The sequence below is a fragment of the Rutilus rutilus genome (genome assembly GCF_951802725.1).
Source record: "Rutilus rutilus genome assembly, chromosome: 9".
NCBI lineage: Eukaryota > Metazoa > Chordata > Actinopteri > Cypriniformes > Leuciscidae > Rutilus > Rutilus rutilus.
Genome location: NC_140223.1, coordinates 30,242,749 through 30,258,217, shown reverse-complemented (window position 1 = coordinate 30,258,217; position 15,469 = coordinate 30,242,749). Strand labels below are relative to the sequence as shown.

At 36.5% G+C, this 15,469-nt stretch overlaps 1 protein-coding gene across 5 annotated transcripts in view; it reads left to right on the top strand.

The window, feature by feature from the left end:
* The window catches only part of robo1 (roundabout, axon guidance receptor, homolog 1), a 323,165-nt gene that overhangs the window by 281,579 nt on the left and 26,117 nt on the right, over positions 1 to 15,469 (top strand). For all 5 annotated transcript variants that reach the window (XM_084418215.1, XM_084418216.1, XM_084418218.1 and 2 more), the window contains 9 exons: positions 836 to 960; positions 1,367 to 1,538; positions 5,721 to 5,926; positions 9,501 to 9,582; positions 10,921 to 11,089; positions 11,394 to 11,560; positions 11,716 to 11,837; positions 13,087 to 13,321; positions 14,743 to 14,864. In XM_084418215.1, the coding sequence (XP_084274341.1) occupies positions 836 to 960; positions 1,367 to 1,538; positions 5,721 to 5,926; positions 9,501 to 9,582; positions 10,921 to 11,089; positions 11,394 to 11,560; positions 11,716 to 11,837; positions 13,087 to 13,321; positions 14,743 to 14,864 (1,400 nt within the window). The remainder of the gene's footprint in view (positions 1 to 835; positions 961 to 1,366; positions 1,539 to 5,720; positions 5,927 to 9,500; positions 9,583 to 10,920; positions 11,090 to 11,393; positions 11,561 to 11,715; positions 11,838 to 13,086; positions 13,322 to 14,742; positions 14,865 to 15,469) is intronic.

Sequence of the window (15,469 nt, the reverse complement as noted above, 5' to 3'; positions counted from 1 at the left end):
TTTATATCCAAGAAAATTGGCTGATATCAAAGACCCCCTGAAATCAAAATGAGAGATTTGCTAGTAAAAGTTGACAACATAAATTTTTTGCAGAAATGTACACCCAGAATATACAGAGGTCCAAAAATACTAACAACTCATCTCTGATTCATGGCATGTCTAAGTGTGTGCCAGTAACATAAACAAAAGATTATTGACCAATAGAATAGAAACCAAGTTTCAATAGAAAATATAAAAATATTATAAACACTTTACTTAAAGCCATTCATATATCTATATCTATATATAAAATATCTTTGCTTATAATTGTTTATGAAAAGATATAAGGCATTATAACCTACATTATGAATACCTTTATAATGTGTTATTCATAAAGTCTCTACGTAGTTTTACCGAAAATCCATTTCATAACGTTGTTTTAAAAGTCTTTTAACCTTAGAAAATGCATTTACAGTTACACTTACAATGGAATAAAAAAACATACATAATAAATGTACATAATAAATGATATTATAATTTTTTTAAGAAAATAATGCATTCAGCACAGAAGCATTAAATTGATCAAAATGTCAGTAAAGACATTATACAAATAAGTGATGTTCTTTTGAACTTTCTATTCATCAGAGAATCCTGAAAAAAAATCAAGATTTCCACAAAAATTTTCTATATTTATTTTATAAAATACAAATTAGTTTATGAAAGAAAGGCTTAATGTGTTGCTCCATAGACTTCCATTTTAAATGCATTCATGTAAATGTGTTTTTGTTCGTTTTTACAGTCCAAGAGTCAAAATATTGTCTTTGGTAATTGACTTATTTAACTCCTATTTCTGCAGTTCCTCCTGTGTTTGTGGTGCGACCCAGGAATCAAGTAGCCGGGATGGGCCGCACCGTGACCTTTCAGTGCGAAGCCACAGGAAGTCCTCAGCCTGCTATATTTTGGCAGAAAGAAGGCAGTCAGGTGAGTGTATCTCTGTATGTTTGTGCTTTCGCTTGTGATTCAAAGATGCATTTCCTGAGCACACTTTTACAGTAACATATAACATGCATGGCACCCTCCCCCCGTAAAAGTCAGTCAGATTTATGAGGCTGGTAGATTTATAAGGCCATCTGCACATTTACACAAATCTAATGGGCTCTGTAACACTCCACACCTCTAACACACCTCAAGCCGTCGTGCTTTGATCAGTTTCACTCATCACACACTCAGAATTTCAGGCACACGGTGTAAACGTGCAAGTCCTGTCAAGATGTTTATTTCTCACATATTGAATATTCTTGGAGAAATTAGAACTTTTTTTTTGTTCTATTTTTTGTTATCAAATTCTACCTCTGTTCATACATCATTTCCTTTTCCCCTTCTCCAGAACCTCCTGTTCTCCTCTCAACCTCCTCCTCCCTCCAGCCGGTTCTCTGTCTCTCAGACGGGAGATCTGACCATCACGGCGGTGGAGCGTTCGGACGGAGGCTACTACAGCTGTCAGGCTCTGAACATCGCTGGCAGTGTGATCACCAAAGCCCTGCTGGAGGTTACAGACGGTAAACGCAAAGATAGATTTAATTATTTTTGCTCCTTAGTTTTGGGAAAGTTATTCCCAAAAAGTTTTTATTCAATTTAATTTAATTTAATTTAATTAAAAACATTTTTTATATATATATATATATATATATATATATTTATAAAACTTTTTTTTTTTCTTTTTTTTTTTCTGATTGCAATATATGAATTGCTCAATTTTGCACTGTAAATGCATTACTCATTATATTGCTTACGGATTTATTTGTAAAACCCATTTGAGCTGTTTCCATAAGGTCGTTATGAGGATAAACACAGATTTATCCTTCACTTCTCAGATTTCTGGCTGTTAGTTTTGTGTAGCCATGACAAATGCTTTAACAGATTGATTATTTCAGCACAATCCTACGGAAGAGGATTAGGGCCAAGCAATAATAAAAAAATAAAACCATCTCGAGATTAAAGTCATTATAATGCGAGATTAAACTCGTTAAATTTCGAGAAAAAAAGTCGAAATACAATCTTGACAATAAACTTATTAAATATCGAGAATAAAGTCGTTGTGTTTCGAGAAAAAACTCATTAAATTTCAAGAAAAAAAACTTGAAATAATCGTGAGAATAAACTCCTTAAATTTCGAGAAATAAAGTCGTTGTTTTTCGAGAAAAGAAGTCGAAATGAAATGTAGAGAATAACGCATTCGATCAGTGTTCATTATATCAACCTCATCGAGGTTTCGTGGTTTCCCAGGATACCATAAGACGCATTATTAATCGTTGTTGTTTGTGTACGCCTCCATCCACAGAATGTAACGACTGTAACCATCTATACAGCCATTAATGGCAATGCCGTACGGTTTTAATTTATCATAGCTGTCCATATGCCAGAGTGCATTTGGGCCAGCGCAAGTGTACTGGCGTCTTCTCAAGAGTCTCCTTCGTCGAAATTCCACACCTTGAGGATCAACAAGTTTAATAATGCGTCTTATGGTATCCTGGGAAACCACGAAACCTCGATGAATTTCATGTTGGACAAAAGCGAGTACATCACGCAAATTGGACTGATTTTTTCTTCTAAAAAGACCTAGCCGACCTAGACCTAAGAATGTTCTATTCATTGTTACTGAAAGAAAGTCTAAAATATAGCTTGACTAAGTGATCCAACTCTGCCATGTCCTCTATCAGTAGGCTATGCCATGAACACTGATCGAATGGGTTATTCTCTACATTTCATTTCGACTTCTTTTCTCGAAACACAACGACTTTATTCTCGAAATTTCATGAGTTTATTCTCACGATTGTATTTCGACTTTTTTCTCGAAATTTAATGATTTTTTTCTCGAAACACAACAACTTTTTTCTCGAAATTTAATGAGTTTATTCTCAAGATTGTATTTAGACTTTTTTCTCGAAATTTAACGAGTTTTTTCTCGAAACACAACGACTTCATTCTCTAAATTGAATGAGTTTATTCTCAAGATTGTATTTCGAGTTTTTTCTCGAAATTTAACGAGTTTTTTCTCGAAACACAACGACTTTATTCTCTAAATTGAATGAGTTTATTCTCAAGATTGTATTTCGACTTCTTTCTCGAAATTTAACGAGTTTTTTCTCGAAACACAACGACTTTATTCTCTAAATTGAATGAGTTTATTCTCAAGATTGTATTTCGACTTCTTTCTCGAAATTTAACGAGTTTTTTTCTCGAAACACAACGACTTTATTCTCGATATTTAATTCGTATTTTCTCAAGATTGTATTTTGACTTTTTTTCTCGAAATTTAACGAGTTTACTCTCACATTATAATGACTTTAATCTTGAGATGGTTTTATTTTTTATTATTATTGCCTGACCCTAATCCTCTTCCGCACAATCCAGTATAAGAGGGGTTATTCGCCAGGAACTTTTTTTTTCGTAACTAATTTGATTATTTTTATATATATATATATATATATATATATATATTGTAACATTCTCTTTTGTAAATATCATACATGATATGTGTGATAAAGGATGCCAGTTGTGAATTCAGTAATGCCTCTGAACGATTCACTGACCAAAAGAGTCATTAAAAAGAACCATATATACAATTACCCATAGCAGATTTATACAGGTGGAGCTGGGGAAGGAGGAGGGTTTCTGAGTCAATCTGAAAGCGCGCTTCAAACTGCTACAGTGATTGCTAACCAGCTATCTAAATGTTGAGCAGCAAGCTCATTGGCTGCAGATGCGACAGGAACCAATCAGCTTGTGCCACGTTAAAGTTAACAATGCAAATATCAGAACTTGCTATTTAATCAAAATCCTATATGCATCGCAAATAACAACATTTTATAAAAAATGCGTTACCCCAACATTGAAGACACTTCAACAGAATATAGCGTCAGTTCGGCAGTTCCCTCTCATCCAATGTAATCTCCTGTTGAGTGCCTGTCTATAAAAGAAAACACCAAAGCAAGACAAAAAGAAGGAGTGTGAGGTAAAGAAATAATATCAGTTATTTTAGCAACAATCTGCTCTCTGGCCTCGCTCTTACTGCCGGCACAGATAGTAATAACAGGTCACCGCCATGATGATTCAGTAATTACAACAGCGTCGACAACCGTGCATGTGCAAGCATGTCATCTAATACATAATTCATGCCTTTGATGGTCCTTACGAAAGTGTTGTACGGCTTTGAAAACGCGCTGTAGTGGCGTTTATGCAAATGGCAGCCGTGTAAATGGCGGTAATGCTTCTGGCATTGTCGAACACAATCATATGGACGTAAACATCGCAGCGTTTATCAGATGGCCTGGGTCCTCAGTGAGAGAGGAGAGGACTTGCGGGGGGTGATTTTAATAGACGTGGTGTGTTTTAGTGTGGTGATGATGGCTGGTGTGTGTGAGGGAGATTTAGTGCTGTTGAAATGCTGCCGGTATTAATTGCTCGTCTCTAGTTTGGCTTCATTCTGCTACTGCTGTTGACTGATTAGAAAATTGCTTCCAGTTGAGAAAATTGGATTCCATCTCTCTCTCTCTCTCTCTCGTTCTTAAAACATGTACTCAGCTCGTTTGCTGCCAGACATTCCACACTCGCATGCTCTTTTTCCTTGGTTACATTTATTTTTATTTGCGTTCTTCGTTCTCTTTACCTCTGACCGTACACGCACTCGCTTCTGTGGCTCTTAGAAAATGTGGAAGGATGTATTTTGGATTTTGGTTTGGAGTATTGCAGTTGTGTTTCATTATAGTTATTATAATGATATTAGTAGGTCTGGGATAGCTTTAAGAGTCTGTCTTCAAATGAGACCGATATGTCTGTCTCTCACTCTTTTTCTCTTTGTCTCACCCTTTCTTTCTGTCTCTCGTCTTTTAGTTTAATGCATTTTAGTGGCATGATAGATAATTTACATTTATATTGCCAAACCATTTGTAGCTTAGCTACATGCATACATTTTTTTTATTATATATATATATATATATATATATATAAAAAAAATATATATATATATATATATATATATATATATATATATATATATACATAATAAAAAAATATATATATATAAAAAAAATTTTTTATAATATATATATTATATTATATATATATATAATATATATATATTAATTTTATTTGAGAAATAAAAGCAAGGAAAAGAAAAAAAAATAAGGATGAGAAAATAATGTTCACAATTTGTATTGAATATGAGGAATACTACAAAGCTGATTTTATTTTAATATTTTAATTTAGCAGACATTTTTATCTAAGAGCCTTACAAATACAACAAAGTGATTAATTTTAAAGTGATTGATTTAAAAAAAAAATCATTTTATTTTAGAAATAAAGGCAAGGAAAAGCAAAAAAGAAGGAAGAGAAAAAAGAATGTTTGAATATGAATTACATTTTTATTTAATTTTTTTTTTTTTAGCAGATGCTTTTATCCAAAATACTTAAAAATACAACATGGAAATTCATCTAAAAGTGATTGATTTTATTATAATTATTTCTTTTTATTTTAGAAAAAAAGGCAAGTGAAAGACAAAAAATTAGAAAGAGAAAAAATGATGTTAATAATTTTTAATTATTATTAGGAATACTAATATAATACTACAAAGCTGATTTATTCTATTTTAATATGAATGAGCATTAGGAATACTATTTTGTATAACACTCGGCAGTGATTGGTTTCTGAGGGTGTGTGTCTCTCTCTCTTTCTTTCCCAGTGATCTCAGACAGACCTCCCCCCATCGTCCGCCAAGGTCCCACCAACCAGACCGTGGCTGTGGACGGGACGGTGGTCCTGGGATGCCAAGCCACCGGCACGCCGTCTCCCACCATCCTGTGGAGGAAAGACGGGGTCCTGGTGTCCACCCATGATTCTCGACTCAAACAACTCGACACGGGAGCCCTGCAGATCCGTTACGCTAAGGTACGGTGGCTCTGAGGGGTCAGAACTACATCAAAGCCTGACATATTTATCATGCAGATTAATGTACAGTAACAGGGGACGTGACTCCGGTTCATGAGAACTCTTTCCTTTCATGGATTTATAGCTTTGTAACTCCTCTGTGACCCTTTTGATGCATTAAAAACGCTCACGTATGGAGGTTTGAGCATGTGTTCGTTTGGTGCACCAAACCAACTTGTTCTCGTAAAGTACTGTTTCCCTTGTTCGGTTTTCCTTAGTAACAGATTTTTATGGAATTTTCCATTCCAAACACACCACACAGAACAACTATTTACAGGGAATTGTGAGCGGTTGTGTTGTGCCGCTCGCTCGTCTCAGACTCAGCGCCTCTCTTTTTTACTTTTATTAATATTTTATTCATGTAGGTTTCTGAATGCGGCGTGATGGTTTACTGGATGCGGTTAACTGCTGCTTCTCTCTGAGCTGAAGTTAGCAGATTTTTTTCTTTTGAGCTGTTTTATTCAGAATACCTCAGACAGCACTGCAGGTTTCACTGACAGAATCAAAAATCACAGCTTCCCTTATAAAATATTATTTTTGCACATGTTTGGGTAACATTGCCGCAGATTCGTCGCATATTCGCTGCAAGTTTGTTGCAAATAAACTGTTTGCAAGGGCCCACATTCCCACAGAATGATCATCATGATAAAAATTTGACTTTTTATTAGCTTGTAAGTTCATTACAGAGAATAAGTAGTACAAATAATTGTATTTTATTTTACTTAACTTTTTCATTTTAATAAAAAAACAACAACAACTAATTCAGAGGGAAAACAAGTGTATTGGTTTACCCTATTGGCATTTGTTTTGTTTTTCTTTTTAAGCATATAACTTACTAATTTCTCTGAAAACATCATATTTCATTTGGCATATTGCTTCTCCAGTACATTGATCTTGTTTTAAGGATGTTTAGATATTTTTTTATAAAAAAAAAAACAGACAAATATAGATAAAAAAAATATATATATATATATTTTTTTTGTAGCATTTTTTTCTTAAATCTTTGTTTATTTCCAGGTTTAAAATACATTTTGAATCCCATATTTTCAGCGTGGTCTCATACTTTTGCACCTCTCTGTAAATAAATATAAAATACAGATAGAAGGGTCTAAAATTATTGATGCAATGTATAGCTATATTGATGTATGATTAAACATCCTTAAAGGTACACTATGTAACTGTTTTTTTGTTGTTGTTTTTGAGTCAATACATCATCAATCTTCCAAGACGTGTTTTTGTCTTACCATGATTCACTATGATAAGCCTGTTATGTGTTTATATTTTAGTCCTGTCGCGATGGTTTTCGTGGGTTATTGCGTATACGTCACTCGTCCGTGCGTGTCTCATCATACCCGTAAATAGAGAAAAGTTGCTCCGGCTACTTTGACGTGTATCTGTGGAAGTTAGAGGTTAGTTGTCACGAGCGAGAAAGGTTGATATGGAGAAGATAAATCTCAAACCTCCGGGGAATCACCCGTTTTAAAAGGCCGAACAGAGGAGAGTCTGCTGGCAAAAAGAGAAACCAACAGAGCTCGTAATAAAACAAGAATCAACATTAACTTGGCTTTTTGGAGATTTGAAATGTCGTAAAAGCGACTCAGAGAAGGCGTTTTTATTACTCAACAGGTGAGGAAGGTATTTTATTGAACAGATTAATTGCCATATGTAGCTCTCTAACAGAGTTGATTGTAAAGCATGATCTATTGTGAAGGGTCATTTCATTATGGTTGTTGTAGCGCTGTGCTGGAATTTATTTTCAAGTACCATTTCTATTAATGGGTAAAGCAACAGTAGCGTCTTCAGCTATAGTCAGCTTGAGATCCTTTTCATCTACACTGGTTTGATCTCTTAAGCCTAGTAGTGAATGTTTTATGAGCAGTAGGATAACCATATTCATCCGCACAGTCACAGAAGCACAACCAAAACAAAATGCATGCATTGTTTTTAACCGTTAGAGGGCCAGAAGTTACAATAGTGTACCTTTTAATTATCAAAATTGTATAATGATTGCAAAGCAGGCATAATATTTTTGCATCTTTGAAGGTTTGCACTTCTGTACATGATGTGTGAGTGAACATAGACATGCATGTGTGCAGTACTCCACAAGACTTCCTTTCATCCCTCACTACAGCACAAACATCATCTCAGGCACAGACGGCCAGTGTTCAGAGAGCCGTCAGTCAGCCTGCAGGTTTTGATGTGCGAACACACACTCCCGCTGTCACCCCCCGTCAGCCGCGTGGAGTTACACACACCCTCCGAACGTGAGCGAGGGGGAGGGGAGCGTTTCCTGTCACAGCACACACACACACACACACGAGTGCCCAGGTTCCCCCTGCACAGGGGTCAAAGGTCCCCGCAGTGTAGGCTGTCAGAATGCGACTTTAATTAACGTAGATGTCTCACTTGAAGACGTCTCGCTTCTTTTAAAGAATAGAGGAGAGATAAAGCGAAACGAGGAGATGCATCTCTATCTGTTGCGCTTCGGGCGGTTCGCATTAATGAACTTGTCATTAAGCGAACACACGCACACCAGTAGCTCTAGATAGACTATCTATTTCTGCCGACTTTGTGTAAACTGACTGACAGATCGGCTGACGTGTTTTTAAATGTGTCCTTTTTTCCTTAAGATATTAGCATACACCAACACTACATCATTCAAACACTGTTATTGTCATTATTTTATAAGAAAGCGCTGTAAGAAAGGAACATACATGTTGATGTTCTTATATGTCTATCTATTTTCTCTCAACAGTTTTTGTTAAAATATATATATATATATATATTTTTTAAATACCTGATATGTCCTTCAATTAACCACAGATTTATTTCAATGATTAATTTATTATGTGTTGTCTCACTCTGTCTCATCCTGTCTGTCTGTCTCTCATTTTTTAATTTATTGCATTTTAGAAGCATAGTAGATCATTTACATTCATATTACCAAATCATTTGTAGCTTAGCTACATGCATTAAAAAAAAAAAAAAAAAAAATATATATATATATATATATATATATATAGTTTTTTTTTTTTTTTGCAGACTTACACATTCGAAATGATGAATTTTAAAGTGATTGTTTTTTTTAACATTTATTTTAGAAATAAAGGCAAGGGGGGACATTTTATTTTAATGAATATGAGGAATCCTACAAAGTTGATTATTTTATATATTTAATTTTATTTCCAAATGCTAGCAGAGCAGAAACCGCACACATCACCTTTAACCATTTTTTTTACAACCATCTAATAATCATCTAAAAAGTAGCTTTCCATACATTCTAAATCGTAAATATTGTGAAAATCTTCTGAACGTCATTTTAATATTTGAGCAACGTGTTGCAAATAAGCAAGCAAAAAATCTTCAATATAAAAATGATACATTGAATAGACGTCTCAGTGAGGGACGCGTCATATTGTATTTTGTTTTAAATGAAACTATAGCTTCAAAAGCGTTATTTTGAGCTGAATGTAGGAAAAGCATTATAAATGTATATGCATATATGTGCATTTATGGAGTTGTTTTCTTCTTTCAGCTGGGAGACACTGGCACGTACACCTGCACCGCGTCCACCCCCAGCGGAGAGGCATCGTGGAAGGCTTACCTGGAGGTGCAAGGTACGGCAGACAGACAGACCGCAAGATAACAGACAATAGAGCGGGAAGCACTGAGAAACCATCGACAGGAAATTAAGTCGAAATTAGACCTTCGTCCAGCTGTAAATGGTTTTCATTAGCCCCTTTCACACATACAGTCTCTACTGGTAAATTACCGGTAACAGATCATGTGTAAACAGGACCTTTTCAAATATACCGGTAAATTGGTTCCAGCAATTTACCAGTAAGGGAAGTTTTAACATTACCAGTAAATTACCGGTATATGCGCTGTGTGAACGCGGAATGAAGATTACCGGTATTTTGCACGTACGAGGTCAGAACGCGCTGACGTAAGAAGTGATTTGAGCCAGTCAGAAGCTGTTGAAAGAGCATCAGCTCAGGGCCATTCATAAAATTATGACGCAGATGACGCGTTTTCACAGCACTGTTTACAAATCTCTTCAAATTGGAGTGATACCGAAACTAAAGCGTTTCTCCTCGTCCGGGCGGATGAAGAGATTTGTCAACTTTAAAGGTCACTTTCGGTTAATGACATCATCACAGAGTTTACCGGTATTTTGGAACTGATGTGTGAATGGTCTGTTACCGGTAAAAAGCCAGAACGCTGTTGCTTGTGTGAACAGCACATTTTTGAATTTACCGGTAAAGTCGTTCTGGCGATTTTACGGTAATTTACCGGGATTGCTGTGTGAAAGGGGCTATTGTTTGTTGATGCAAATTTGAGCCGCTGCACTGCAAAACAAAACAAAAATAAATACATTTCCAGTATTTTTGTCTAGTCCTATATAAATAACTGAACATATTTAAAGCAGGATACATTTGTATGCTAGTGGGTGAGGAAAAAGAAATGTAATTCAAAGGGAAACCTAATTTATTTACCCTATTTGGCAAATATTTTTCTATTTTTAAGCATAAACCTCAATAAATGTTGTTCCAGTTCTCTAATCTACACAGACCTTAATACGTGGCCTTGTTAGGAGATGATCAACGATATTGGCTTCACCTCTGACTGGTCATAATGTTTTGGCTCATCAGTGTGTGTGTATATATATATATCAGGGTTTCTCAAACTCGGTCCTGGAGGGCCACTGTCCTGCACAGTTTAGCTCCAACCCTGATCAAACACACCTAGCTGTGAGTTTCTAGTGATCCATAATACATGTATTAGCTTGCTCAGGTGTGTTTGATCAGGGTTGGAGCTAAACTGTGCAGGACAGTGGCCCTCCAGGACCGAGTTTGAGAAACCCTGATATATATATATGAACCTGTTTTTGGGTGTAATCCAGAGCAGTTGCACAGGATGACGTGCTTATGTTTGTGTATGTGTCTTTGTTTCAGAGTTCGGCTCTCCGGTTCAGCCTGGCCGACCCACAGATCCAAACCTCATCCCCAGCGCCCCTTCCAAACCAGAGGTCACAGACGTCAGCCGTACCTCAGTGTCTCTGTCCTGGAAGCCCAACCTGAACACTGGAGCCACGCCCACCTCTTATGTGATAGAGGCTTTCAGGTGGCATCATAAGTTTTGACTGTATACTTATTTGTCATTGGTTGGTTTGGTTGTACAAGCGCGTGTTTTACAACGTTTGTAAATACAGTTCACAAGCTAATGGGGGATCTGTAAATACCAAGTCCATTTGCTGTGGCGTGTCATAAATAATCATACCCATGTCCACATTTTCCTATAAGCCCGGCATTTTGCGGTAACCTCATTGTTTGGTATAATGTTTATAGTGACAAAATTTCGATATAAAGTTTGGCCTGCAGTAATTTGCAGTATAAATACTCATGTTTGATGTGTGTATGGACGGCAGCCATGCGGCGGGTAGCAGCTGGCAGACGCTCGCGGATCACGTGAAGACCGAGAGCTTCGTCCTGAAGAATCTGAAGCCCAGCGCCGTCTACCTGTTCCTGGTGAGAGCGGCCAATGCGTACGGCCTGAGCGACCCCAGCCCCATCAGCGACGCGGTCAAAACACAAGGTCAGTTCACCTTTGACCTCACAGACAAGTATCCTGTCATGTGTTTTAAACATTTTGTGTATTCTGGGGGTTTTGATATGCATATATGCTTGTGTTTAGAAACATATATGCATGTATTACATATTTTTTTGTGTGGTTTGTGTTTATGTGAGTAGACATCCCACCAACCAGTCAGGGAGTGGACCATGGCCAGATCCAGAGGGAACTAGGAGATGTTGTCATTCACCTCCACAATCCCACAATTCTCTCATCGTCCTCCGTCAGAGTCCAGTGGACTGTAAGTGCCGGCACATTTTCATTTAAAGGACAGTTCACACAAAAATGAAAATTTTGTGTAGTCAAAACCAGTGTTATTGCATTACTCTCTGAAAAAGTTACCTACGTAAAAGTTACTAATTAGTAACCAAGTAACTGGAAAGTTTATTTAAGTTTATTTTTCTTAACCCACTGGCAAATAGCCTTTTATCTGATTTTAATCATAAATTTCACACATTTAGTGGTAGTGAACAAATGAATCTTTGTTCAAACAGCTCTGAAGTTGAGGTTAAATCCGTCCAGACTTTCACCACACTAACACGTGCACACACAAACAGAAATATTCCCAGCATGTTTCCTTCTTAACATGTTGTGTTGTTTGCACTTTATACGCATTTAATCAAAAACAGCTGAAACGACATCTGCTTTTATTGGGGCGGATCAAGAATTGATTAAAATCTTTACAAGCGTGTTCAATTCTACCCCCTCCACAGCCATATGGACTGATCCCAGTGCTGAACACCTCTGATATAAAAATCACTTAAAAATCACATATAACACTTTACAATAAGGTTCATTAGTTAATATTAGGTAATGTATTTACTAACATGAACTAACAATAAGCAATACATTTGTTACAGTATTTATTTATTCATCTTTGTTAATTTTAGTTAATAAAAATACAGCTGTTCATTGTTTGTTCATGTTAGTACACAAATACAATACAAATGTTGAAATTAATATGAACTAAGATTAATAAATGCTGAAGACGTATTGTTCATTCTTAGTTTGTTAACTAATGAACCTTATTGTAAAGTGTTACCAAAATCCCTTCACATAAAAAGTTAGAAGCTCAAATCTGAATCTTCAAATTTCATTTTTGCAAATTAAACCTATAAATGTTTTTTTTTTTTTTTTAAGTACTCCACAAAAAATGATTTCAATTTAATGGTATTCAGAATATAACATAAATATAAAGTGGTATGCATTACAGACAATATTTATAATAAACGCCTAAACAAATTTATTTAAGCGAATTTATTATTTAAGTGAAACTGAACTACCAGCAAGTCGCAGCACATTTCAGATGATAAAAAAGTGACTTACTACAGTATATTCTGGAAAATAAGTAATTGTAACCAAAGTTATAGTACATAAATAAAAATGATAAATATGTCTGATAATAAAGCATAGTTTTGCTAACTTCTTTACAGCTTCCTAGTGTCCTAGTCCTGGGTAATCCTTAATTTTGGCCATGTTCTTTCCTGTAGGTGGAGCAGCAGTCTCAGTACATCCAGGGCTATAAGGTGATGTACCGGCCGTCCCCAGAGGGCGCTCAGCAGCGTGTGGAATGGGCCATGTTTGAGGTTCGAACCCCGGGGGAGCACAGCGCAGTCGTCACCCAGCTCAAGAAGGGCGTGACCTATGAGTTCAAAGTTCGACCTTTCTTCAACGAGTTCCAAGGCACCGACAGCGACATCAAAGTGGGCAAGACCCTCGAGGAAGGTGAGCAGAGCTTTCCGCCCATCTGGCCGTGCGCTCTGTGTGCTTTAAAGCGTAATGTCCCACCATTCCTTTCTCATGTGATGACAAATGAATGGGATTTGCAGCCTTGCATGTTTGAATATTTGGGTTTAATACAATATTTTTTAATGCTCTTTTATATAATATATAAGATATGTATATATACATTAGTGCTGTCAATCAACATTTTTCTGTTATCAATCGCGATTAATTGCATTACAATATAAAAATGTATTAAAAAACTTAAATGTTAGGTGTAACATTAACGTTTTTTAATACATTTTTATATTGTAATACTTTCACACTTAATCTCCAATTTAATATAGGAACAATTTAAGATATTTGATATAACGCGTAGGAAATATTCTGAAATTGAGTAAAGTTATCAAACACTTCACAGTCTTATATTGCATATATTATAAATTAAATATAGATACATTTTATTCGAATACGAATTTTTACGATTTTAATATATATTTTTTAGCAAGTTTATTAGGCTGCTGTCACTTTAAGATCTGAAAGCACATGACGCGGATCTGATGCACATCCTATTTTCTCACAACTCTACTTTCTTTTAAGACTTCATTTAACTCATTTAAGACTGCTCTTATGAGGATACTCAATGCACTTTTTGTCCGTTCAAGGCTTTCTGCGGGTCAGTTTCGATCACATTTGCAGGCTACATTCGGTCCTCTCTAGAGTAAGAAAGGCGTCCGCCTGCGTTCAGTAGTTCTCATTTATGTTAACGTGTGGTCTGTGGCCCATGAGGGAGGGCAAAGCAGGCCGTTTAAAAAGCTTCAGGAAAGCCAAGCAGCCAACAACGAGAAGCCAAAAAGCGAGAGCTCAAACGACTGCTGTGCTAATTGTTCTGAGGGTGTGTCCGTCTGTGGCTCTGGAGAACGCCAGCGAGTTCGGTTTGCTCCAACTTTTCCTGTCTGTGCGCCTGCTTTTTTTAGTTTGAAACACAAATTGAAATGACGGCAAACACAAAACAAATGTTTCACTCCGGGGCTTTGTGTTAACACTGATGTCTGTATAAAGTGGATAATAGTTACATGAAGTACAGTGACAACATTCTGTTCACCCTGAGCTCAAGTAGGCATCTGGCACTGCGACGCCCGAATCATGTTGCTTGGCAGTCGCCGCTCATTATTTAAGTTCACTAATACCGCTGAGTGTGTACTATTAAAATGAGTGCTTACATGTGTTTCGGAGAACACACACATATACACAAGCTGTTGCACTGAGACATATAGTCCATATGCATGTGTACATAATGTTTGTTTATAAATGCACACATGTACCTGCATATGTGCATAATTGAAGAACGTAGATGCACATGCACAAACACACGTGTATACTGTAAGGTGTGTGTAACATCCCGCTCGTGTCTCTTATCGCAGCGCCCAGTGCCGCTCCCCAGGGGGTCACCGTAACGGGAAGCGGAGACAACGGCACAGCGATCCTGGTATCCTGGCAACCGCCCCCAGAGGAGGAGCAGAACGGCCTGGTGCAGGAGTATAAGGTACGAACCAGAGGAAACAGACAATGAGAGAGGCAGACAAAGAGAGTGTGGGGGGAAAAAAACAAAAGAGTGAAGGATGAGGTAGAGGAAGGAAATAGGAAGTGGAAGAGGAAATCATATTTACTGGGTCGCAGTCCGTTCGGTTTATGATGTGCTGGTGGCGAATGGATGGAGAGAGTTTAGTGGATACTGGTTTGATTTTCTTTGAGGGGTTTTTAGTTGTTGTGACATGCTGCCATCTAGTGGTTAATATACGGTGTTACCACAACCTTCGCCAGACAGATGCGCTCATATAGGGTTCTTTCCATATCCTGGTTAACAATGTGCCAAAACATTCCCTTATAAGCATGTTTTGATATATTTGTAGGTTCACACACACACACACACACACATATATATATATATATATATATATATATATATATATATATATACAGTATATACTTATATTGCTATGTAGTAAGTATATATAATAACAGCTTTATATATATATATATATATACATACATACACACACACACACACACACACACATATATATATATATATATATATATATATATATATAAAATAGAGCATATACTTACATTGCTATGAAGTGTATA